We start from the raw sequence: 25188 nt of genomic DNA, 5'->3' as shown, positions 1-25188 counted from the left end.
CGGGAGTTGGGGGGGGGGGGATTTTTTATTTTATTTTAAATCAAAACCACAAGGGAGATTGTGTGCACCGACACATTCTCAAGCGACTTATCAAATAAAAAGCGAACCCTTTCATTTGGACTACACAAGTTGTCATTGTATTTTTTTTTACATGTGTAATGACCAAGGCCACAGACCGCTTGCCAAACACAAGCGTACAATGCGAACTGACAGCCGGGAAGTCAAGCAAGGCCTCCGATTGGCGCAGGAAAGTCTAAAGGGCGATTTGGTCAGGAGGCGAGATTTCAACGTAAAAGATGGGAAGCGAGGGTTGACAATCGTCGGAGGATGAGGATTGGCCGAAGGGAGTGGGGGGGGTGAGCGAAGCTTACAGAAAGGGGGCTTTGGAGGATATTGCTGAGAGCCAAAGCCAGGGCCTTGAAAGAGTGCCGTGTCCGAATCAAGTACGAACGTTTACACCATTGGAACCTCATTTGGCAGTAAAACACATGATAATTGTTTTTTTACCCTTCTATCTATTGCCAGATAGAAGGGTAAAAAAACAATTATCATATTTTTTACTGGCAAATCAGGTTCCAATGGTGTAAATGCTTACCCCGAGCTCTCATACTCTGATGGTGCATTGTCTTTGAGTTGTGCGCCTTTTGGCGTCATCTGGTCCAACCCATGTGAGACTAGGCTCTAAGGAAAGCTGTCTCGGGTGTGGACCAATCAACTTCAAGGACAATGCATATACAGTGATACCTCGGTTCACGAACGCTTCGGTTCACGAACAACTCGGTTCACGAACAGAAAATTTCATAAAAATCTGCTCCGGTTCACGAACTCCGCTTCGGTTCACGCACAGGAGCCACGCCCATTTTTATGCTAATTCCAGGCCGTCACGTGGTCGTGACTTCCTGTAGGAAGATCGTGGAGAGAAGCAGAGACACAGAAAGTACTGTGAGTACTGTGAAGACACTTTCAGTGACTTTTTGATTTTTGGTGTGCTTTTTAGCACATACAGTACTGTACTACTGTACTGTACAATACTGTACTTACTGTATTGTACAGTTCACCCGTTTGAGTGCTTACTGTCTCCCACCCGCCTCCCACCTGCCTTCCTCCATGCCAGAAGTCATCTCAAGCAAGGTTAGTGTTCTCTCTTTGTACATTACTATACTGTACAGTACTACAGTAATGTGTATTGTCATTTGTTTCATATTTTTGTGCTTCAAAAACCAAAAAAAAGGGTCAGAACGGATTAACCGGATTTACATTGAACCCTATGGGAAAATGTGCCTCGGTTCACGACCAATTCGGTTCACGACCAGAGTCAGTTCACGAATTAAGTTCGTGAACCGAGGTATCACTGTATTATCAGCGTTATGTTTTTTGTTTGCATTATGGCTGCAGGTATTGTGGTCTATGCAAACATGACTCCTTGTAAAAAGGTGTCAGTTTTGTTGCCAGATAAAAGGGTAAAAAAACAATTATCAAGTACGAACGTGTTGTTGGCGTCACTACACATGGCAAAGAAAATCTGAGCAACTCTTCAGCGTTCCACATGAATCGCAGCCATTTGAAAATGAATTGCAGCCATTGAGAGAAAAAGTTAAATGTTAAATTATGAATACTTGATTAATTGTTAGTAAGCGGTAATTAAATGTATTTTCTTTAAGGTAAAAGTATCCCTGAAAGTATATATATGTTTTAAAGTAAGTATCATCCATTTCATACGCATTTGCAATTATCATATTGAGGCATGCCAGAACCATTTCACGGCAGAAGGGTTCCCACCCCCAAAAAAAAATTCAGAATCCAGAGATTTCACAGCATCACTAATTGCGACTGACATCAAATGGACTATGTATTTATGCTTATTTTGACGTATAGCATCTCTAACGATCGCCGAGGAACGAGATGAAGAGCTGAAGGGAGCAGCCAGGCGGCTGAGCTGCTTCTACGAACGATAGCCCAAGCTCTGCAGTTCCTCTGTATATTAAGGCATTTCCAGCCAATTGATGAGTGTTCATACGTGGGAGCTCGGAGAAAAGCCAACGCGTGCCAAGGAAGGCAACACTTTCCCACACAGAAGGGTCAGATGCAGAGGTTGCAACCGGGTACCCGATACCCGTACCCTACCCGATACCCGGCTACCCGTACCCAGCCGGGTACGGGTAGCCGTGCGACCCGGGTGCGGCTGGGTACGGGTAGGCCGTGAGTCACTGGTGAGTCACCGTTTGTCACTCATTTCGGGTAGGGTACGGATCGGGTACCCGTACCCGGCCCATTTGCGACCCTGGTGCGGCCGGGTACGGGTAAGGAATCAAAACCCGTTTGCGACCTCTGGTCAGATGATAAGAGTCCACAGTTTTCTGCACCATCTGGCCCTGGGAAGGCAGAGTTATGGCTTTTCATCGACGCGCACGGGAAGGGCGTTTCGCAACGTTTGTGCGTGCGATTCACCAACCCCTCGCACACACCTTCAGTGCTGGCTTACAACCCCACGTGCCAGAGCCACTAGCACTAAGCTGTGTCCTGAATTAATCGTGTTAAAAAGTTCCGTTATCTAATTGACGAGTACATATCGAATAAAACGCTCTACTGCACCGTACGCAGAAGCGGAGACTGACGGTAGCTATACTGCATTAAAATCTTACATTGTTAAGCGACGCTAACAGCAATGCTGTGCAGGAGTTTACGATAACTGCACTGCTGCTGCTGCTACTACGCAAGCTTTCGCGACTATGTTCTACACAGCTCTCCGACGCGAGCCAATGAAGCTGCCAGCACGGGTAGAGAAACGTCCAAACGACATGCTGAACCACACGCGCTAACAAAGACACATCGATAGAGCACGCCGATTTAAATAATGATCCAGCGACATGCGAACACCACGCCGCCGTCTTTCTATGCGTAGCCCAAAGCAGGCTTTGCGTTTGCCCCGATGGAACCGGCTCATGACGCAAGTGCACATCACGTGCGCCCGTTGCAATTTCCCATCGGCGCGCAAGCACCGATAGCAAAACTCGCATTGGCCGCCAGCAACGCCTAGGCGGTGTCAATTTTCGTTCGTGAAGTTGGTGAGGGAAATATTGGTCCATTGTTTTAGTTGATTGAACGATGACAATGAATGGGGGAAAAAAACCCCATCAAATGTGACTTAGATACTTACAAGTGCCGGCATTAGAAACTGCAGTGCACTGAGGAAGACCTAAAGTTGTCACCACGTGATCATATTTGCACAGAGTTTTAACTATATGTAGCAGTTTAACACGGAGGCTTTCGTGACCAATATAATCCATGATACAGGTTTTATGGGTTCGGTCGCGTAAATAAAAGTGTCGTTAAACCCGCCATCACCCGACACAGCCAATTAGTAAGATTTGTCACGTAAACAGAACTTGCCAATTCGTCACTAGTACAGCACACCGCTTGTGTGTTGGAGATCAAAGTCACAACATTTACAATCTGGGTACGATGTTTCACCAGTAACACAACTAGCATCATCAGGTGACAACCAAACTTGCGGAGAAATCAGATACCATATATATACTCAGCATTATTTTACTCAGTGGGGTCATCATCGTCATCGGTTGGAAATTTCTAGCGGCAAAATACTTTATAAACCACGTGAGGCCATCAGAGGACACTGCCCATTGAACACACCCCGTAACCTCTGCCTTACAATAGCGCCTTACAATAGCGCCATATTTGGGGGGGGGGGGGAGGTGGCGAGTGGGAATTTTAGGGCTCCCTTCACGCCAATTTTGAATACAAGCGCTTGAAAAAAAATTGTCCAGGCTCCGTTAGCCGACTAATGGAACGACTACAAAAATCCAGGCTTAGCGACTTCACTAATATTCCACAGGCTGTCGTCAAAAGAGATACGATATAAAAAAAATAACGGCAAATACATTAATAACACGGCTGCCGAACAGCAAAGGTAATAACATCAGGCAACCCGTTTCAAAGACGCTTCTTCACAGCGCTGGACAGAGATTGACCGACTGCAGAGTCTGAGATAGCAATTTACGCTGTGGCATTCTGGACGAAAGTGTGAAATGTTGAGAACTCACCGACAAGACAAAGACATTCTAGAGTTGACACACCTACCTCTTAGGTTTTTTCGGTAAAGTCACGTAGATAAAAAATAAAATTAATAAAAGTAATAATAGAAATAAAAGAAAAAATCACGACGTTTCGGAGGCAACACTAGTCTCCGTCATCAGGTGGGACCGTCACGGCTAGATTTACTGTATCAATGATGTATCAATGATACTGATTTACAGATTAACTGTATCAATGATGTATCAATGATACAGTGAATCTGTGATACAGTAAATCTAGCTGTGACGGTCCCACCTGATGACGGAGACTTGTGTTGCCTCCGAAACGTCGTGAGAATTATTTTATTATGTTTTATTTTTATTATTTTATTATATCCCTTCTACGTGACTTTACCGAAAGAACCAAGAAGATATTTTATTTCTATTATTACTTTTATTAATTTTTATTTTATTTTTTACCTACGTGACTTTACCAAAAAAACCTAAGAGTATGAATCTTGCAGCCACGAAAGCTTCACATCTAGAATTGACACACCTGCCTGCACAGTTGCCATTAACAACGGTCTACTGCACAGTCTGCGAACATTTTCAGTTTGGACATTCATAGTAGCCAAAAGATTTCGAAACGCGCGATGCCGATTCTAAATGTGTTAGGGAAACACCGAAAGACCCGGAGAAAAATCGACGTGACCACAACTTACTGCGGCGGAGGCGTTCTAAGAAGCTGGCAGTGTATTATGATCATCATCGAATTGAATCTGCAAGCCGAGACCGAGACTTTAATAAAAAAGACACACCACCCACAGATTTGAACGAACACGGATCCCCTGTAGCGGCACAACATGGCTCGATGGGCAACCTTGACACAAGAGTAACAAAAAAACTATGAAATATGTTAAAGCGCGTTAAGTTTTTAGGCTATTGTAAAGTAATCAACGAAGAACGTATGAAAATTTGAAAAAAGTGGAGTTTTTTTCTTCTTCAAATTTTCTTGCCGTGGATTTCACACCTGATGATTGCTTGTGTTCCAGTCGAAACGTCGTGTGAATTTTTATTGTTTTATATTTATATTATTTCATTATTTCCCTTCTACGTGACTTTACCGAAAGAACCAAGAATATGAATCCCTGCAGTCACGAAAGCTTTAAATCAAAACGTATGAAGTAACAACTTGAATATTGTAATCACAAGCGAAAGGCAATTTTGTATCCTCATGACAACACAGTCCCCGGGTTGCGGAAGAACCGACGTACGGAAATCCGACCTTACCTAAAAGCTCGCCATGAAACACGTGAAAAAAATGTCAACATGCGGAAATGTTTTGCGTTAGTTGCGTACGTGAAAGTAGTGTGGCGCGGTGAGGTTGCGGATGAATACCGCGGAGAGGAGGCGTAAAAAGGCAGAGCTGTGGCTCCCTCTGCAGCCCTGCCTTTATAGAGCTTATGACCACTGTTGTTGACCCCGATGATTCAATTCCCATCTCTCCTTCTTCCTCATGTAGCAAGCAAGTCCTTCGTCATTCACAACTATTTCCGGCTACGGGATTTTATCTTGATTTTATCTTGATTTTATCTTGTTTTTATCTTGATTTTATCATGATTTGGGGGGAAAATTGTTCAGTTTCGGACGTGCAGAAAACTTGGTGTTGCGAATAGTTCTCGGGAGCCTAACCCCCCCTCCGTAACCCGGGGACTGTCTGTATAAAACATGTAAAGATGACACAAATAAATTAGCTTTCTCATGATAAGAGCCGATTGAGCTTTGGACACGATCACAATTATGATTCGAGAACTCGGGGGGGGGTCTCTTGACGGAACGGCTGAAGCAAGACTGATTCTGAAAACCAGTCTCGCAAAATCTAAAGTATTAAAAGACCACAAGTGGCATGGAGGCTCACAGGTTTACCGGTAGGGCAGAGTTTGTTGGAAACAAGACATATACACACGTAGACCACGACATGCGTATTTGTCCATGGCCTGGTTGCGACAAACGAAGATTCAGCCAAAAGCAGCAACGACCCAGGTTTCAGCGGGGTGGTTTATGCAGTCTGGTGGCCACGCTGGGAAAAAATAAAACACAAGAGGAACACAGAGTTACACTCCATCATACATTTGACATTTCCTTGGTCACTCAGAAAAGCCGGATGCTCACAAATCTTTTTCAGGAGGATCCCGACAGGTTTTCGCAACGGTTGGTGGTGGGGGTGACGATGGCCGTGTAAAGTCCAATCGCTACGCAATTTGACGGTAAATTTTACCAAACGCGGCACATTTGCACCGCCGCCACCACCACGCAATGGCCTCAACCTCCTCCTCTTGCGAACGACATCACGGGATCTTTAACGTCCGCCGTGAACCAAAGCAAGACAAGGTCAAGTTCAAGTATTAGGTATAGCCCTGTGAGCCATTCGGCTCTTGAATCGGGTGCAACCGCAACAAACAAAAAACAAAAACATGAACAAGAAAACATCTTAAAGTGAATATGTCACTAAGTGCAAACAGAAAATCCAAGAAAAGACTGCAAAATATTGCAGAAAAAGCACCGTACACCAACGCTGTGTGCAAAAATCCCAGTGGGATGCAAGTCAAACAACAACAACCACAAGACAACTTAGATTAAGGCCATCAGTCTTACTCCGTACTACAACAAACAAACATGGCTAAACCAATAAACTTTTCGAAATCACCAAAATAAAGCCATGAAAGCAATTAAACAGTGATCATAGGAACTGTGACGACATTTTCACAATAAACAACATAAACAACATGTACTACCAAAACCCTGCAGCCATAGCTGGCTGCACGAGTCACTCCACAACAGCAGCAGGAGCATCAAGACGACGCACAGTAGATTTTTTTTGTTCCACTGCAATGCACCCGCGGTATTGATCGGCGCGGCCACTGGGTTAGAGGCACGAGCCTTTTGAAACGGGCGGCGAGGGCGCCACCGCCAACAGCAAACGTCGCCGCTATTATCTGCGCCACCACTTGATATTCGTTCAGCGCCTCTCACGCAGTACAACAAGGCGCGCTGTGGTAGTCCAGCCTAGGGGGGTAGCGTACAGCGGGTTCCGCGGATGAAAATCCGGTCACCATCTTCCCTCCAGAGCGTCACTCGTGTGGTCTCACTCCACACGATAAAGCGGCGTCCCGTGCATTGATAACACTGGTCAACACACTTTTTCTGCCCTAAGGCATTCCAACGGTCTTAAGGTAATTTTGGGGTGCTGATTCCAAATCTGGCATCCGTTTTTGTCTATCACATCAGGTTTTAAAGATATCAAATTTTACATTTTCAATAAAAACTGCAGAAGAAAAATATTAAATAACTGTGGATATCTACGTAAAATTATATCATAAACACACTATCCTAAAAATACAGCACCGTATTTTAACACTAAAGCAGTCACTGACTCGCAACAACTTACAATCATAAGTGACAGAGTTAATTTCGGGTAAAATCAATGAAAATGGGGTATGCCGATAGCATAAAAATGAGATGTGATAGAGAAAATCTGAGATCAGATTTGGAATTAGCACTCTGAAATAAGTCTAAAACAGCTGCAAAAGTCCAGGCCAGAAATTTTTTTTTTTGTTGACCAGTGTAATCTTGTGACTGTGATTTGTTCTCAGTGCCCTTGAGACAATTTATTTACCGAAAAGTTTTTATTTTTGTTTCACCAGCTAAGGCCTCACTGAGCAATGTAGCTCTTTTTGAGAAACGAACGGACTATAAATTATCGCTCCACCAAAGTGACTTATCACGTGGAAATTCATAGCAGCCAAATACCCTAAAGGCACGTTCAGAAATGTGGAGGGAAAAACCGGAGGACCCGGAGAAAAATCCACACGACCACGGGGAGACATTCAAACTGTAAATATACAGCAGGCATCAGGGTAGGGATCGAATCCACACCCTCCTGCATACCAGGCGAGGGAACTAACATCCCCGCACACCATGGAGCCCAACCACCGTCTTTCAGCTCCTGCAGAGGTGCCGCATGACCTATGCGGGGGCCAGCAGAGTACGGCCCTGGCATGGCTTGGATGTTGCAGTGGGAAAAAATAGTGATATTAGTGTCGTGGGAGAGGAGAGGGAGGTTAGAAAGAGTTTACTTACAAGAGGTTGATTATTGTCTTCCGCCCTTCTCCCACTGGCAGTTGGGAAACACAAAACGTGACGTTAATAACACTGGTCAACAAAAAACCTTTTTTGCTGGCCTGGACTTTTGCAGCTGTTTTAGACTAATTTCAGATTTGCTCTATCACATCTCATTTTTATGCTATCGGCATACCCCATTTTCATTGATTTTACCCTAAATTAATTCTGTCACTTTTGATTGCAAGTTGTTGCGAGTCAGTGACTGCTTTAGTGTTAAAATACGGTGCTGTATTTTTAGGATAGTGTGTTTATAATATCATTTTATGTAGATATCCACATTTATTTAATATTTTTCTTCTGCAGTTTTTATTGAAAATGCAATATTTGATAGCTCAAAAACCTGATGTGATATACAAAAACTGATGCCAGATTTGGAATCAGCACCGCAAAATTACCTTGAAACCGTTGGAATACCTTATGCCAGAAAAAGTGTATTGACCAGTGAAATCAGTCAAGCCCTGGTGTTTGCTGCCAAGATTATAAGAATAAAACTGCTATTTACAGGAAATTTTATCCTTCTCTTGCGATTGCCCCCCCCCCGCCCCCCCGTATCTACGAAGGTAAAAAAACTCATCCCTGCGATCGCTTGCTCGAGATAATTCGTGGCAAAGGCGCCTTACCCTGGTAAAATAAAAAAAAGTTTTAGTTTAGTCTTGGAAGTGGGGGGAAATATCCACGCTTTACCCCGCCACACGCAACCTGCCCATCAACGGAACTATTAAGTACGGTAATGCCTCGTTTATTGCGGTTAATGGGGACCGGAACCCCTCGCGATAGGTGAAAATCCGCGAAGTAGGATTGGCCCCCCTAGGAATTTCGTGCTCTCATTCGTCGATCTCACGCCGGGAACCAATCACGTGCCTTGTCCGAGTGCCCGTGGGTATGTACAAAGCATCCTGGGAAACCGTTTCTCTCGCACATCACGATGAAACAACGCTGCTTTCCGCAATACGGCTGCCGATATGGCGGTATTTTTGAATTTTTATTTTTCGATGAATATTTTTGAAAAATCAGCGATGCACTGAGGCTGCGAAACTTGAACCGCGAAGTGGCGAGGGATTACTGTATTTCTATTTTACCAGGTAAGGAACACTGAGCTATGAGATTTTTTTTCAGAAGTAACCTAGCCAGAAATGATTGCCCAATGAAGTGGCTCATCACATGGCAATGCATTGGAGCAAAATGCTCTTAACGCATGTTTCTAAATCTGGAGGTAATAAAATATTTCAAAATACTTAAAAAAAAAAACACGATTTAATGAATCTCCCCCTGCATCGTCAGGGTCGGGATCGAACCCACGACCCTCCTGCATACCAATGCAAGGTAGTTAACATCTCCTAGCCACCTTGATGATGATGAGAAACACGCAAACTCTAAATATGCAGCAGCAGGCATCGTCAGGATCGGGATCGAACCCACAACCTCCTGCAGACCAGGCGAGGTAGTTAACATCTCCCAGCCACCACGGCGCGCCCTAATCCGTCCGTGCCAGCGCACACGACACAAGACGTGCACTGAAAGTTCTCTACTTACTTTTTTCCTTTCTGTATCCAAAGGTAGGCAAACACTACTGCGGCGATTGCCGCAAATACAAAAAGAACCCCCAAAATGATGCTGCTCCAATTTGGTGTCGGCGGCGGCGGCGGCGGCGGCGGCGGTTGAGGAGCTGTGAGAAAAGGCGGAGGAATATTGAGCTTGACAACAATTTCCGCCGTGATTCTCTTACTATGTTGTCCCAAAATATAAGTGTATCAAATGCTAAGGTTGAGTACAGAAGAACTCCTCTCAGCGACGGTAATTGGTTCGACGAAACCGGTCGTAGATTTGGTCGCCAAGCGAGGAGAGGAAATAAAGGAAATAAACGTTAAAGGTTTAATTAGTTCCGATAGTATTGAAAGTTAAACATTCTCACCCAAAAAAGGTACTTTATAATATGTAAACAATGGATGTTAATAGGTAAAGATACTAACAACACCATAAACATATCATATTAAAATAAACACAGTTAATCAATGCATTAATTAATATCTACTGTACCTACAACAGCCCGTTGTTAACAGGGGAATGGTCAGTAACAAAACACATTGGGTTCTATGGAGGCACTACACTACTATACACTACACTATACACTATAACACCACTATACACTACACATTGGGCTCTATGGAGGCACTACACTACTATACACTACACTATACACTACACTATACACTATAACACCACTATACACTACACATTGGGCTCTATGGAGGCACTACACTACTATACACTACACTATACACTACACTATAACACTACACTACTATACACTACACGAGACACTACTATACACTACACTACTATACACTACACTATACACTATAACACCACTATACACTACACATTGGGCTCTATGGAGGCACTACACTACTATACACTACACTATAACACTACACTACTATACACTACACGAGACACTACTATACACTACACTACTATACACTACACTATACACTACTAAACACTACTATACACTGCACTACTATACACTACAATATACACTACTATACACTACACTATAACACTACTATACACTACACATTGGGCTCTATGGAGGCACTACACTACTATACACTACACTACTATACACTACACTATAACACTACTATACACTACACAATGGTCTCTATGGAGGCACATCGTTAAGCGATTAGTCGTTAAAGAGCGGTTCTACTGTACGTGTTGTAATCCGGAGAATATGTCGCAGGTCTTCCAGAAGATGCGTTGTTTTTTAAATCCCGCTGTTGAGGGTTCACCTTCAAGAAGACGCCTCCAACCAACCCATTATAAAACACATTCCTGCTGCGGAGGGAGCTAGCTGGTAGGAACGTTGGGTTGCTCGGTCAATGGCCAGGGTCAACGGCGGCGTGGCGTATTCCGCAAATATGCCCGACTGTGAGGGCGGGCACAAGCCGGCGTGAGTAGGTTAAACGTTGAGTTTTATAAGGGCACCACGGGGTGACCAGCCACTCCCCACCCAGCCCCACCCCCCACCCAGCCCCTCTCCACCCTTCCCACCCAGCCCCTCTCCACCCTCCCCACCCAGCCCCTCTCCACCCTCCCCAACCAGCCCCTCTCCACCCTCCCCACCCAGCCCCTCCCTATCCTCCCCACCCAGCCCCTCCCTATCCTCCCCACCCAGCCCCACTCACCATTGACCTTGAGAGTGAAATGTATTTCTCTGGCTGCGGGCGGGAAGGTAGTCACCGAACACTTGTAATCGCCCTCGTCCGCTGGGGTGACGTTGCTGATTACAATTTCAGAAGCCTCGTCGTGCAGAACGCCCATGGTCACACGACCCAAGTAGTCATCCTGGGCAAAACAAGGGGCGACGGGGGGGTGGGGTATTGAGAGGTGGCCGGGAGACTCAGGAAGGTCCAAATACGCCGGGGCCGGCACCGTTGAGTGAATGATTGTGGAATGGTTGAAAAGGGAATTGTTGTATTCTAGCCTTCTTCCATCATTGATATATAATGAATGAAAACACACCAAAGCGCAGCAAACTGCAAAACACCAGGTGTTGTAGTAATGAACGGGAGGAGGGCTAGGATGGCAGAATTACAACCTTGCTTCGAGGAGAGATAAGGGCAGTGTCGACTCGAAGCAGAGGCGCCTTTGTCTGGATCACGGCCACAGAAGGCCGGGGGGGTCATCACTGATTGTGTGTCAGGGATTTCGAGCTAATTGGAACACGTGCACACAGAGAGGAGAAACACGCCTTGTTCTCTGCAGCTGAAAGAGCCAAGATAAACTCAGCTCAAGGTTGTGTACACAGGAGAGGGGGCTGATTAACAACCACTGCACGTCTGAACGTGAGGGGGCCTTGTCCTGGAATTAATCACCCTCCCAGGACAGAAGGTTGGATGACCACAGTGAGACGAGAATAAGGGTGTTGCGTCACTCTCAAGGTTGCAGGCTCAGCTGAACAGCGAGGCTGCGGGGGCCGCCGGGAGTTCATGTTTGCCTAGTTAAGTCAAAAAGCTCAATTATTCTGTATTGCTATTAAAGTCACGTTAAAGTCGGAATTTCACAACAGGGTAGGCTAAAGTTATTGATACAACTCGACCCGAAGCATAACGGGATAAATCACCACCAGGTCGAAATAAAATACATAATAAAAGAGCGATGTTAAATCCAGGGTCGGAGAGAAAGGGAGATCCCGGCCGTCTTTGTATCCCCGCAGCGCGGGATGGGAGTGTGTATGTGCTCGGGGAGGCACCGCCACTTGAGTCAAGCACCACGATGGGAAATGACAGACCTTAGGCTACATACAGAATCATAACTGGAAATGGTAAGGGACAAATGTTAAAACTTTTAATCATTTCTTCATGCGTCAGCGAGGGTCGGGGGGAGTGTGCCCCTCCCTCCAGGTCGTGCAACACGGACAGAGGCGCCTGTGAGACGATTTGTAACGTCTGTGTTTTGGTTCATGAAGAAGGCCAGACAAGAGATAATATTGCACCCAGACAGAGAGACGACTTCGAGGCAATTTGTAACATCTGATTGTTTGCTCATGGATTTTATGGAGGGAGTATGACAACGGAAAATACCGTGGGTGATGCACACAAGGACACACGGACGTACGGACACACACATGAACACACCTACACACGGACAGATCCTGACACAGTAAATCAAAAGAAAACCCCGCCTTGTGGGCAGGGTCCAAAGGGATTTTTCGGCATAAAAGAAAGGACTCTGAGCATTGGAAACCAGTTCGACCAGGAGAGTCAACTCATCACGAGTGCGACCAACGGGTCGACTCAGGAGCGAGCTCGACCGGGAGGGTCGGCTCGACTCATCTTGAGTTCGACCAGAAGGGTCAACTCACCAGCCGAGCTCGACCAGTGGGTCGGCTCAGGAGTTGACCGAGCGGGTCGACTCAAGGGCGAGCTGCGACTAACGGGTCGGCTCGACTCTTCAGCTTCTGGGACTCAGCCGAGTTCAGCCGGCTCTCGGGGCTCGACTCAAGCGGCTCCCCATCTCCTCTGCAGGCGGGCAAGACCCGCTTGACAGCTCAACCTCTGCCGAGTCGGAGGTTCCTCTGCTGGCCGCCAGCGTCGCGGTTTGGCGACGAGGTGACGACCCAACACTGCACGCCAGGAGCGAGCTGTGGGCGCCACCTACCGACCGAGCATCCAAACCAAATTCCCCACGGCGACAGAGGAGCGACTAATACGTATGACGCGCACCGCCCCCTCACCACACGACCACCAGGCGTCTGTTTGACATAAAGAACCGACTCCGAACACTGACTATTGAAGACCACTCTTACCACTCAAACCCACTCGAACCCATAAGCCGCCCGTGGCTGTGAAGAAACACTCGAGACCGAGTGATGGTCATCCGTCGTTTATAAGAGTATTCGTAATTTTTATCTTTAATATTTAGTGGGCTGTACTCTTAATCGCATAAATTCCCAACAGATCCATCAATACGAATTGATTATTGGCACCTCCTTCCGCCGAGCCACGCTCACGTGGGGAGTGGTGGCCCACCAGATCCTTATCAGGTGATCTGGTCCCCAATTAGTAAACTTGATAAGATAACGATCTTCGGAAAAGGAGAGCCGTCGCAGGCCTTTACTCCGAGCCATTCTGCTGTCAGATAACCTGCCGATGTATCTGTTGAGATTGGTGCCTTTAAGAATAATAACTGTTTTGATTGTGTTTTTTTTATCGCCGTATAATCTTTCAAGTATCTTTCAGTCATAATCGCCGCACGTACTAACTGTCCCGTGACCCAAGGGGTTAACAACGTGATAAGGGTTGCGTATGATCGATAAGGAGTGCGGTACTGCGTGAACAATATTGATTATAATCATTCATTAACGTTAAGGTTTTCTTAGCATAGTATTTGCATGTTTCAACGACTCTCTCTCACTAACAACCATCGCGTTATGCGGGATCCATGTGCCGTTGTCAAAGTGAAATCAGACAATCGTTGATGATACTGTATTGATGCCGTATTGACGTTCCGGGATTGAGAGTTCGCATACTATATCATAGTTGAGGTTGAATTAGTAATAAATTGATTAATACAGAAGTGGTTGTGTGATTCTTTCCTGAAGTCTATGCATAAGATCTGCTTCTGCGTTGAGATCTGAACTTGGTGACCTTAATAAACACACTAAACATACTCAATAAATGTTAAAGCGATAACGGGGTGAACCGGGGACCTAAAGATAAGCGAGAATGAGACGAACCTAGACAACGATGCCGAGTTAATCTAAGTTAATCTTGCATACTTACACCACACCTGCATAACTGCATACGATTAATTGCCTTATTCCGATCGATAACCCACCCTCGTCACCGAGGCGGGGTCTGGTTATCATAACGACTTGCATCATCATAATTACACCCACTCGCATAATTACTACAATTACCTCTCGAATTGGCATAATTAAATGTGCATAATTACATCAATTAACATATTTCCGGATAATTACACATTTGGCCAAATTTCATTTGATTATTATTATTTTCACTGAATATTCATAACCCACATATACAACATAATAATTTCACCCACGCACGCATACAACACATCAAAATTTTCCTACCCAACATATACAACAGAATAATATAAAATTTCGTTTTTTTCTTTCAGGAGATGTAATGTGAGGTTATATCCGGGTCGTTGACGGATTAGAACTCGTCACGATGATTGGCTCTGCCGGTCCTGGTCCATAGCCAATGGGGGGAAGCCTAGGGGCGTGGCCCTGACGTAATGGGAAGGTGACAGCTGTAAGTAGGGGATTGGTTCTGCTGGCTTTAGCCACAGCCAATGGGGAGATGAGTCAGGGGCGTGGTCCCGGGAGCCTACGATGGAGTCTGGAATATTCCATAGAGGCTAACCGGGATTGGTGGAAACGTACCACGTGACCCGGATATTAAATAGGGGTGGAGACGAACGACATGTGGTCAGAACGGGAATGAACGGAGGAGGAGGCCACGCGAGAGCGGGGCTCCAAGTTGCCACGTGGCTGCGCGTCTCTCTCTCTCTATCCCTCTCACGCTGTCGGTCAGCAGCGTGAAGGAAAGCTGTAATGAAAAGTGAATAAAAGACCGGATTCCAGAAGTCGCCTCAACGACCTTTATTACAGATGTGCAATCTTGTAAATCTGTAACAGTGGTGGTTACAGATTTACAAGAGGGGTAGAGTAGCTGGAATGTTATTTAAACTTCTGATGAGCTGAGATCTCAGGGACAAACCCGGGAGGTTGCAGCTGGCACCGGCCCAGTAACGAATAACTGCACAATAAATCGATACTCGGGTATACATTTGCTTGAGCAAATAATTTGATCAAATTCCATCTCTGAGAATGATTGGCCCACACCCGAGACAGCTTTCCTTAGAGCCTAGTCTCACATGGGTTGGACCAGATGACGCCAAAAGGCGCACAACTCAAAGACAATGCACCATCAGAGTATGAGAGCTCGGGGTAAGCATTTACACCATTGGTACCTCATTTGCCAGTAAAAAATATGATAATTGTTTTTTTTACCCCGAGCTCTCATACTCTGATGGTGCATTGTCTTTGAGTTGTGCGCCTTGTGGCGTCATCTGGTCCATCCCATGTGAGACGAGGCTCTAAGGAAAGCTGTCTCGGGTGTGGACCAATAAACTTCAAGGACAGTGCATACATTATCAGAGTTATGTTTTTTGTTTGCATTGTGGCTGCAGGTATTGTGGTCTATGCAAACATGACTCCTCGTAAAAAAAGGTGTTAGTTTTGTTGCCAGATAAAAAGGGTAAAAAAACAATTATCATTTTAAATCTTATCGTGACCAATTACATCGCGGCAATAACTTGGAACAGTCACTACTTACCGGGATGTATATCATGTTGTTCGGGTTGAGAATCGCCACTGTATTGTCTTTAGTCTTTGTCCACTCCATCTGCGTGAAAGTAACGTTTGCCGCTGCTGCAAAGAGCATGCCACAGACAACCACGGCAAGTTATGGACTTGTCGCTCACAAGAAGATATCAATATCTGCCGCATGTTTTCTATGGATCACTGTGAGAGTATATGGGTCACTGTGCATGAGTGACTCATGCAGCCAGCTATGGCTGCAGGGTTTTGGTAGTACATGTTGTTTATGTCATTTATTGTGAAAACTCCGTCACAGTCCCTATGATCACTGTTACATTGCTTTCATGGCTTTATTTTGGCGATTTCGAAAAGTGTATTCGTTTTGCCATGTTTGTTTGTTGTAGTACGGAGTAAGACTGATGGCCTTAATCTAAGTTGTCTTGTGGTTGTTGTTGTTGTTTGACTTGCATCCCACTGGGATTTTTGCACACAGCGTTGGTGTACGGTGTTTTTTCAGCAATATTTTGCTGTCTTTTCTTGGATTTTCTGTTTGCACTTAGTCACATAGTCACTTTAAGATGTTTTCTTGTTCATGTTTTTGTTTGTTGCGGTTGCACCCGATTCAAGAGCCGAATGGCTCACAGGGCTACACCTAATACATTAACTTGGACTTGTGTGTGAACCCATGGGTCTCTGTGCGAGTCCAAGGGTCAATTGTGCGAGTCTATGAGCCTCCAACCCATGGGTCACTTTGCGAGCTCGTGGATTTCCTGGCGAGACTCTGGGTCCCCGTGTGAGGCTATGGATCTCTACTGCGAGTCCATAGTTGTCCAAGTTGATGGATAACTTTGCAAGTCTGAGTGTGTACATTATGGGTGTCTGTGAGTCGACGGGTCACAAACGTTAATAAAGTTACATGAATCTGGGCTCGCACACAATCATTAAAATGTGCCAAATTCCAATTTTTTTTTTAATTGGTAAACGAATAATACTTGTGGTCCAGAATGTGACAGAAAACTTAGCAAAGATTCTCCTGAAACAGTATTGTGAGACCCGGTGAGGCTTTTCCATGTAAACAAATGTATTAATAATACTGGATTACAAGACACACTTCCAACTTTTGATTTAAACGCACACAAATGAAAACATATTATCGGGAGAAAATCGAGCGATTACGCACACGTACCAACATAGCTGCACACCATCTTTGCGGAATCTCCACTGGTGACGTTGATCATTGTCTTCGCATTGGCTGTTGAAAAACAGAAAATGTAATCGGTTTTATAAAGAGGCGTTGAATTCAAACCCTATCACCAATCCCACTGTCACCACTCGCACTAGAAGAGGTCTCCCCGGGGAATTCCGCGAATGCCCTTGGCACCTCATCATTGCTGGCCTGCTTCTGCTACATCACCACCACCAACTCCAGCTTTGGTCTTCTCATTTGTCTCGGTTGACCCCTCCTTCAAGGAAAGCTCTTACAGTCTCACCACCACCACCACTTGGCATGATTACACTGGTCAACAAAAAAACTAATTTTTTTCTGGCCTGGACTTTTGCAGCTGTTTTAGACTAATTTCATGGTGCTAATTCCAAATCTGATCTCAGATTTGCTCTATCACATCTCATTTTTATGCTATCGGCATACCCCATTTTCATTGATTTTACCCGAAATAACTCTGTCACTTATGATTGCAAGTTGTTGCGAGTCAGTGACTGTTTTAGTGTTAAAATATGGTGCTGTATTCTTAAGATAGTGTGTTTATAATATCATTTTATGTAGATATCCACATTTAATTAATATTTTTCTTCTGCAGTTTTTATTGAAAATGCAATATTTGATGCCAGATTTGGAATCAGTACCCCAAAATTACCTTAAAACCGTTCGAATACCTTATGCCAGAAAAAGTGTGTTGACCAGTGTCATTTTTGTATTGTTGGTTGTTGTTACTTTCTGACCCGTCCCTTCGGGACATCTGTGATAAAGAGCTTCATTAGCTCATCGGATGTCTCCAGAACAAATACAGATTCCGATTCTTAACCAGCTGATGGCGACACCAAGAGCAGATTTTAAACACAGAATCTCCGCAGTGCTGCCATGATGAACCCTTTTGAGAGACAAGAGACACGCACTGCGTGGTGTTCCTGCATAGCCAATACAAACCTCCAGGGTCCATTCAAACATGCCTCCACACAACACATTTGACAAGGATTAAAGCCACTTTTTCAGTCTGTAATAAAAAAAAGGGAAATCTCTACGAGCCAGACATCCGGTCACTGGTCTACGCCCCCCCACCCCCCCGATGTGTGCCAGAAGAATTAGTCCATCACACATTTACAGGAAGCTCCTGCCAAGGCAACCATTGTCAACTCGGCGCTATCTTCACGGGAAAAAGAAGTCGCAGATGCCGAGCAGGACGGTTTGGAAACAATTCTCTCGGCCCTCCCAAGGGTGCCACGGCACACCAACGTGCCGACATGGCATATCGAACTCCTAGTGAAATGGCCAATTTGAGTTTTACAGAAGTCAGATCGCAACATGAGTAAAATGGTAATCTTCTTGGTTCTTTCGGTAAAGTCACGTAGAAGGGAAATAATAAAATAATAAAAATAAAACATAATAAAATAATTCTCACGACGTTTCGGCCACAACGCAAGCAGCCGTCCTCAGGTGAAGAACAGGTCTGTCGGAAAGACAGCGTCTGAATGAAACACCACCAGGCTTGGCAGCGTATATTTAAGCTGGGTTGGAGGGGGAAGAGCGCCTTGACAAAATAATTTGCATATCAAGAGGAATTGTGCATATTTATGGAAAATGCAGATATGGGATTAGTCACTACTTGTGGAATGCGTAGGAGGTGGGCGGGGGGTTTCAAAGTCATATTATGCCCGTGCATTATGCAGGATTAGCAGCATCAAAGGGAGAGAGTAGGGTTAGCATGCATTGTGGCAGAAACGTCGTGAGAATTATTTATTATGTTTTATTTTTATTATTTTATTATTTCCCTTCTACGTGACTTTACCGAAAGAACCAAGAAGATGAATCCCTGCAGTCACAAACGCTTTAAATCGAATTAAAATGGTAATGTTGTGTCGTGCACCCTCCTTTACCCATTGGCAATGAAAATAAGGTAGTCACGCGAACAAAGCGCACGCATTTTGAATGCTTCGGCACACCCAGTTGGTTGGAGAGTAACCCGCACAGAATTAACAAGTAGGTGTCCACGTTTTATTGGGAGTTGCAACCAGCATCATCCAACCTGCATCATCAGGCGATGGCCAGAACAGTGAAAGATCACCCATCATCCTGGGGCCTTAAATAAGTGACGTAATTCGAGCAACTCCATCACCATAAAGTAACATTTCTTATCATTACCATCAGCACCTTTCGCCAAGAGGCTTGACAATACTTTCCGACCATGGTACAAAATGTAAAAATAAGGGAAGGATGGGTGGGGTAGTATGGCCGTTAGTAACCGTGTTTGTAAAAGGAATGAGATGTGGCAGCAGGGGAAGGATGCGATGGTGCCAGGGGGATTGAAGGAGGAATGGGTTGAGTGTGATAGTGGATGAGGCTGGTAGAAGGGGGTAGCGTATCAACACATCTGGATCAAAACAAATGACTTTCGTGGCCACCGGACGAGGTAACATGAAAACACAACACGTATGCCGTTAACACATCTCTCGTTCATAAGCGAACGAGAGATGGCCAGTTGCTGGCATGCAACCCAAACCGTGGGCTATATAGTAAACCAATGCAGCCCGCGCTAATGCAATGGAGGAAAAATAAAACTGCACGGACTCTCTCCTCCTGTGGCTCGCAGAGCTCGACAAAGGCATTTATAGCTCCTGAACATTTTACAACGCAGAAGAAGACCGAAAAATATTCATCAACACCACCCACGGCCGATAGACTCCGTGTCTGACAACGGACATTGCGAACCTCCTGATCAAGAGAACGGGGCAGACAGAAATCCTGCTGCTTGAACACAACACTTCAGCAGTTGGTGGCAGGCCTTTAGTGCGGCCCCTGACGTGTAGCCCCCGCCCCGACAATAAACAAATGTGATCACACCCCTTGTAGGCGGTGTTATTGAACTATTTTTACTTTACCAGGTGAGGCCCTTTTTGAGAAGCGACCTGGCCACAAATGGTAACTCAACGAATTTGCTTATCATGTGGAAAATTATAACAGCCAAATTTTGTTAATAAATGGGGAGGGAAAACCCGGAGGACCCGGAGAAAAATCCACGTGCCCACGGGGAGAACATGCACATTCCAAATATACAGCAGGCGTCAGGGTCGGGATTGAGCACACGACCTCCTGCATACTAGGCGAGGTAGTTAACATCTCTTAGCCACCGTGTGTTAAAACATTATGGCTATAAAAATAAACACTGCTCTAGGCCATCATGAACCCTTCCAATGAACCGCCCAGCTGGAAGTTGCCTTAATTTTACCATTCAATTTTCACCACCATCCCCAATTCTGAAAGGGAACTTTTGCAGTTATTTTTATACGCTAATTTTTATCTTACAACCGCAAGAATTGAGGAAGAAAGACTGCTAGGGTACGCTCACCTCAGAAAGAATGCCACCAAAAAGCAATAGAAATGGCATCGCAAGCAAAAGTTAATGGAGAAAGAGGTCGAAAAATACATTGACGCGTCTACAGTACACGTATGGCAGTGGGCGAGTGTGTGCAGCTGTGGCATTGTGAATAGCACGCTGCGCTACGAACCCCGAGTCCAATTCCCGCTCACGGCCAACATTAATCATGAATATCTGAGGTTCTGGGCTCCCCCTAGGTCGCCTCAGCCTTAACCGAGTAGCCTTGCGCAGTGTTAATACACTAGCATTGGGGAGGCAAAGTTGGCCGTGTGTGGCGCTGTTCAAATCACCTGCTCATGCATCATGCCGGCCTTCACTAGCTGCTCACTAAGAGCACATGCCCCTAACAGTATGTTAAAGGCTATCCGGAGAGGGGGGGGGCACAACAACAGTGGAAAGATTTGGAAATATCAACAAAATACGGTATACGGAGGAGCACAACAAACTCCAAGGACAGGAGGTTATTCTTTGGGTGTGTCCCTTCCTTTGGCTGACCACTGGAAATGGTTATGACCACTGGACATGGTCTCTTTAAGCCATGGCAGGTCCTGCCCAAGCTCGCTTATTTCTTCTCTCACTTGATACAGCTACCGTGCTGTGACGTTCCACCTGAAGACGGAAGCTTGTGTTGCCTCCAAAACGTCGTGATTTTTATTTTATTTTTATTTTACTTTTATTAATTAAAATTTTTTACCTACGTGACTTTACCGAAAAAAACCTAAGAATATTTAAGATTGCATTCAATCAGACCTGCTATTGTTTATTTTGGTGCTGCTGTAAATATCCATGTGGTGATGAGGCCACTTCGTTAAGCTATCGTTTGTGGCCAAGACGCTTCTGAAAAATAAGCTAATATCTCAGTGGGGCTTTACCTGCTAAGATAAAAAAAGGTTTAATTTTATATATAAAGTGATTTGTTTACCTTTCCTATAGTGTACTTTGCACTCATTGTGTGTTTGTATTGCTTGCTGTAACATTCTGACCTGCGCCTACAGCCCACCTGTGAAAAAGAGCTTTTTAGCTCGCCTTTGAATATCTTTGTCGCAAGATTTGTCGAACAAATGAACAAGTCCAGAGCTGAAGAGATGGTTGCCGCCCAATGACCAGATTCTGAGGACAGCGACTCGTACATTTTACACGGAAGCCTTCACGACAAATATTTTGATACGCGAGTTTATTTTGGGGTTAGATCGTAAAATGTGATGTTTTTTGTTAAAACTACGGTATCACCCTCAACCAATCCGACCAGAGCCAATCGAATCCATTCGTGCGGTAAATGACGCAATGCCCGTTGAGTTTGTTATCAGGGAAGTTGGAAAAGCAGGCCAACATTTTTAAATTACGCTTCTACAGGTTTCGCTGGAGATTACAAGCAGCATCATTGTGTGCTTATCACACGAAAAAAAAAACCCTCGGCTCTCACGCTAAGACACCATCCTTATGGTTTGGCTTGCTGGTGCGGCTTTACAGTCTCTCTCATTACATTGACGTGGCCTATAAATACTTAAATAACGACCGTAGCCCCCCAGAGTCATTGCTTAACAAGCTCTTGCGAAATCCGCAATCGTCGTCTGTGGCGGTTGCTTTTTTAAAAACGTGGAAATTCACGCAAATATCATTCCTACCCCCCCCCCCCAACGTGTAGCAGAGGTCGCAACTGGGTACCCGATACCCGTACCCTACCCGATGCCCGGCTACCCGTACCCGGCCGGGTACGGGTACTAGTACGTGAGTCACTGGTGAGTAACCGTTTGTCACTCATTTCCCAACGTCTTGTCTCTTCTCACAATTCAAGTTCCTAGAATCAACCCACCCGCGCCTGCAACATGGCTTCATCCCAGAGGTCGCAATCGGGTACCCGATACCCGTACGGGTACGGCCGGGTACAGGTACCCGTTTGCGACCCTGGTGCGGCCGGGTACGGGTACGGGTAAGGAATCAAAACCCGTTTGCGACCTCTGACGTGTAGTGCGCCAGTAACCCATCGGCAGGGTGATCAACACACCGTGGGTCGTGGAGTTGTGGTGGGAACGCTACGCTACGAACCCGGCGACCCTAGTTCAATTCTCCGCTCACGGCCAACAGCAGTGACGACTATCTGAACGGGTCCTGGGCCTCCCCTAGGTCGACTCGGCCTCAAATGAGTACCTAGTGTGGTGTGTAGTAAACATCGCCACTGGGGAGACAAAGGCGGTCGGGCGTGGTGCTGGCCACCCGCCCCCTCGTGTGCCGTTCCGGCCTTCATAGGTTCTCCTCGCTAACAGCACTTGCCCCGCCAGCCTGTTAAAGGCTACACGGGGGATCTTTGTCTTTGTTTAACACCAACAACAGGTCAACTGCCAGAGGACTTTGCGGTTACAGGAAACAAAGTTAGACGATAAACGTGAACTGGATTCAAGCGCTTTGTGTGTGTGGCCTGTGCGAATCTCGCTTGTGTTGCGATCGAAATGTCGTGTAATATTTTAATATTTTGTTTTATTTTTCTACCTAACGTGACTTTACCGAAAGAACCAAAGAGTATGGATTCCTGCAGTCACGAAAGCTTCAAATCAAGATCGAATCACAAGTGTTCAATTTGGAAGCTACGCAGTGGCTAAGAGATGTTAACTACCTCACCAGGTATACAGGAAATCGTGGCTTCGATCCTGACCAGACGCCTGCTATATATTTGAATTAATGCGTAGTAGGGTTTTCGCGACCAATATTATCCAAAAACTAGAGGTTTTTTTTGGAGTTAGATCGCGTAAATATATAAATGTGTCGTCATAAATGACGTCATGCGATTTCGGACGATTTTTGATCCCCCCCCTCGTCACAAAAAGTCAGACCTCCCCCTCAAATATGACGTCACAAAGCTCTGCCCCCCCCCAAATAAAAGATGCTTCAAATCGCTTTAAACTATTGTCATTTTAGTGCGTATTTAATATGGCGCTGCACTTTGATGTTGTAGGAGAAACATTTATTAAAAGGTCTATTTAATTAATATGTATTTAAAGTTGCGCATTTTGATGTGACGTCACATTTCTCAAACCCCCCCCCCCCGTTGTCACAAATGTCTGCCCCCCCCCCCTAAGTGCGTGACGTCATTTATGGACGGCCCCTTACTTTGTAAAATGTGTTATTCCTTTGTTACCAGTGTCAGAATAAGAATAATGTACAGGTAAATCCTAAATCCTTTGCTGGATGGAAGCCTTTCAACCCCCCCCCTCTGACACTGTAGAGGCAATTCGTGTGGCTGACTTGACCATAATTCTAGATTTTAATCTTTCGTGACTGCAAGGATTCATACTCTTTGAGGTTTTTTTCGGTAAAGTTACGTAGGTAAAAATAAAGATAAATAATCAAAATAATAGAAATAATAATAGAAATAAAATAATAAATCACGCCGTTTCGGAGGCAACACAAGTCTCCGTTATTAATTCTAGATTTGAAGCTTCCGTGACTGCAAGGATTCAAACTCTTTGGGGTTTTTTTCGGTAATGTCACGTAGGTAAAACAATAAAATAAATGAAAACAACTAAATTTAATCACGTTTCGGAGCCTCCTTCATCAGGTATAAAAAGTTATTTTTGTGACTTTTTACACCTGATGAGGGAGGCTTTGTTATGCCTCCGAAACGTCGTGATTTAATTGAGTTGTTTTCATTTATTTTATTTATTGTTTTAACTGCGTGACTTTATTGACCATACTTCAACCACGCTGGTCAAATGTGGGGTTGGGTTATTTTAGGACTGCCAACATTGCCATCGAGGGAAAAAACCCATCATAAATCAACGCTTAATGTAGGCGTTACACTCGTCGTAAAGGCGACAAATATGTTATACTAAAATACGTGATAGTTACAGCAATAAATACACAAATCTAGACTTTAAAAACATCTATTGTCGGTTTTAACTTCCTGTTCGGGGGTTTTCCATATTTTTATTCACGTACGCCGCGTCCGATTTTCGTTCATCCCATCTCATTCCACGCGGAACCCCTTCCTATTTTGTGTAAATTATAGTTACAGCCATAAATACACAAATATTAACTTTTAAAAATCTACTTTCGGTTTTAACTTCCTGTTCGGGGGTTTTCCATTTTTTCATTCACGTACGCCGCGTCCGATTTTCGTTCATCCCATCTCATTTCACGCGGAACCCCTTCCTATTTTGTGTAAATTAATGTCATATTTTTATCACAACGCGTTAAAACTTCATCATCGTCTACGGCTCACGGACGACGCCCAAAACACGCAGGCGAGCGCGCCGTCTCATACAGCACGCAATTCCTTCGCTTTAATAGCAAACAAACGACACCGCCCGTAACGACGACGACGCGAACACGTCACCTTTCGTGAGGACGACGATCGCCGCCACCACGGCGATGAATCTGACCGACATTGTCGCCTTCTTTGCCGCTTTTTGTTCAAGAGGCGAAACGCGCGCGGGACCCTCGGAGCTTGCGGCCTTGCATCTGAGAAGCCTCACTAGGCGCTTGGCCGCTTCATTGAGCCGCCCACCGATTC

General features: G+C 45.1%; 1 protein-coding gene across 2 annotated transcripts; it reads right to left on the bottom strand.

Annotated features, from left to right (window-relative positions):
- Positions 1 to 11: 11 nt before the first annotated feature.
- On the bottom strand, positions 12 to 25188 carry LOC144737149 (nectin-3-like protein). Of its 2 annotated transcripts, XM_078619866.1 has the most exons (7): positions 25012 to 25185; positions 17258 to 17323; positions 16088 to 16182; positions 11405 to 11564; positions 9747 to 9879; positions 8172 to 8205; positions 12 to 6111 (listed from the first exon to the last, which is right to left on the bottom strand). In XM_078619866.1, the coding sequence occupies exons 1-7, from the start codon at positions 25061 to 25063 to the stop codon at positions 6091 to 6093; spliced, it is 561 nt and encodes a 186-aa protein (XP_078475992.1). In that variant the 5' UTR covers positions 25064 to 25185; the 3' UTR covers positions 12 to 6090. The 2 variants fall into 2 exon arrangements, with proteins under 2 accessions (XP_078475992.1, XP_078475993.1); XM_078619867.1 differs by lacking the exon at positions 8172 to 8205 and having other exon boundaries at positions 25012 to 25188.

Source organism: Lampetra planeri, chromosome 65 (genome assembly GCF_965212315.1).
Source record: "Lampetra planeri chromosome 65, kcLamPlan1.2.h2, whole genome shotgun sequence".
In the NCBI taxonomy this organism is placed as follows: Eukaryota; Metazoa; Chordata; class Hyperoartia; order Petromyzontiformes; family Petromyzontidae; genus Lampetra; species Lampetra planeri.
The sequence above is the reverse complement of the archived record's forward strand: the minus strand, read 5'-3'. Positions and strand labels throughout refer to the sequence as shown.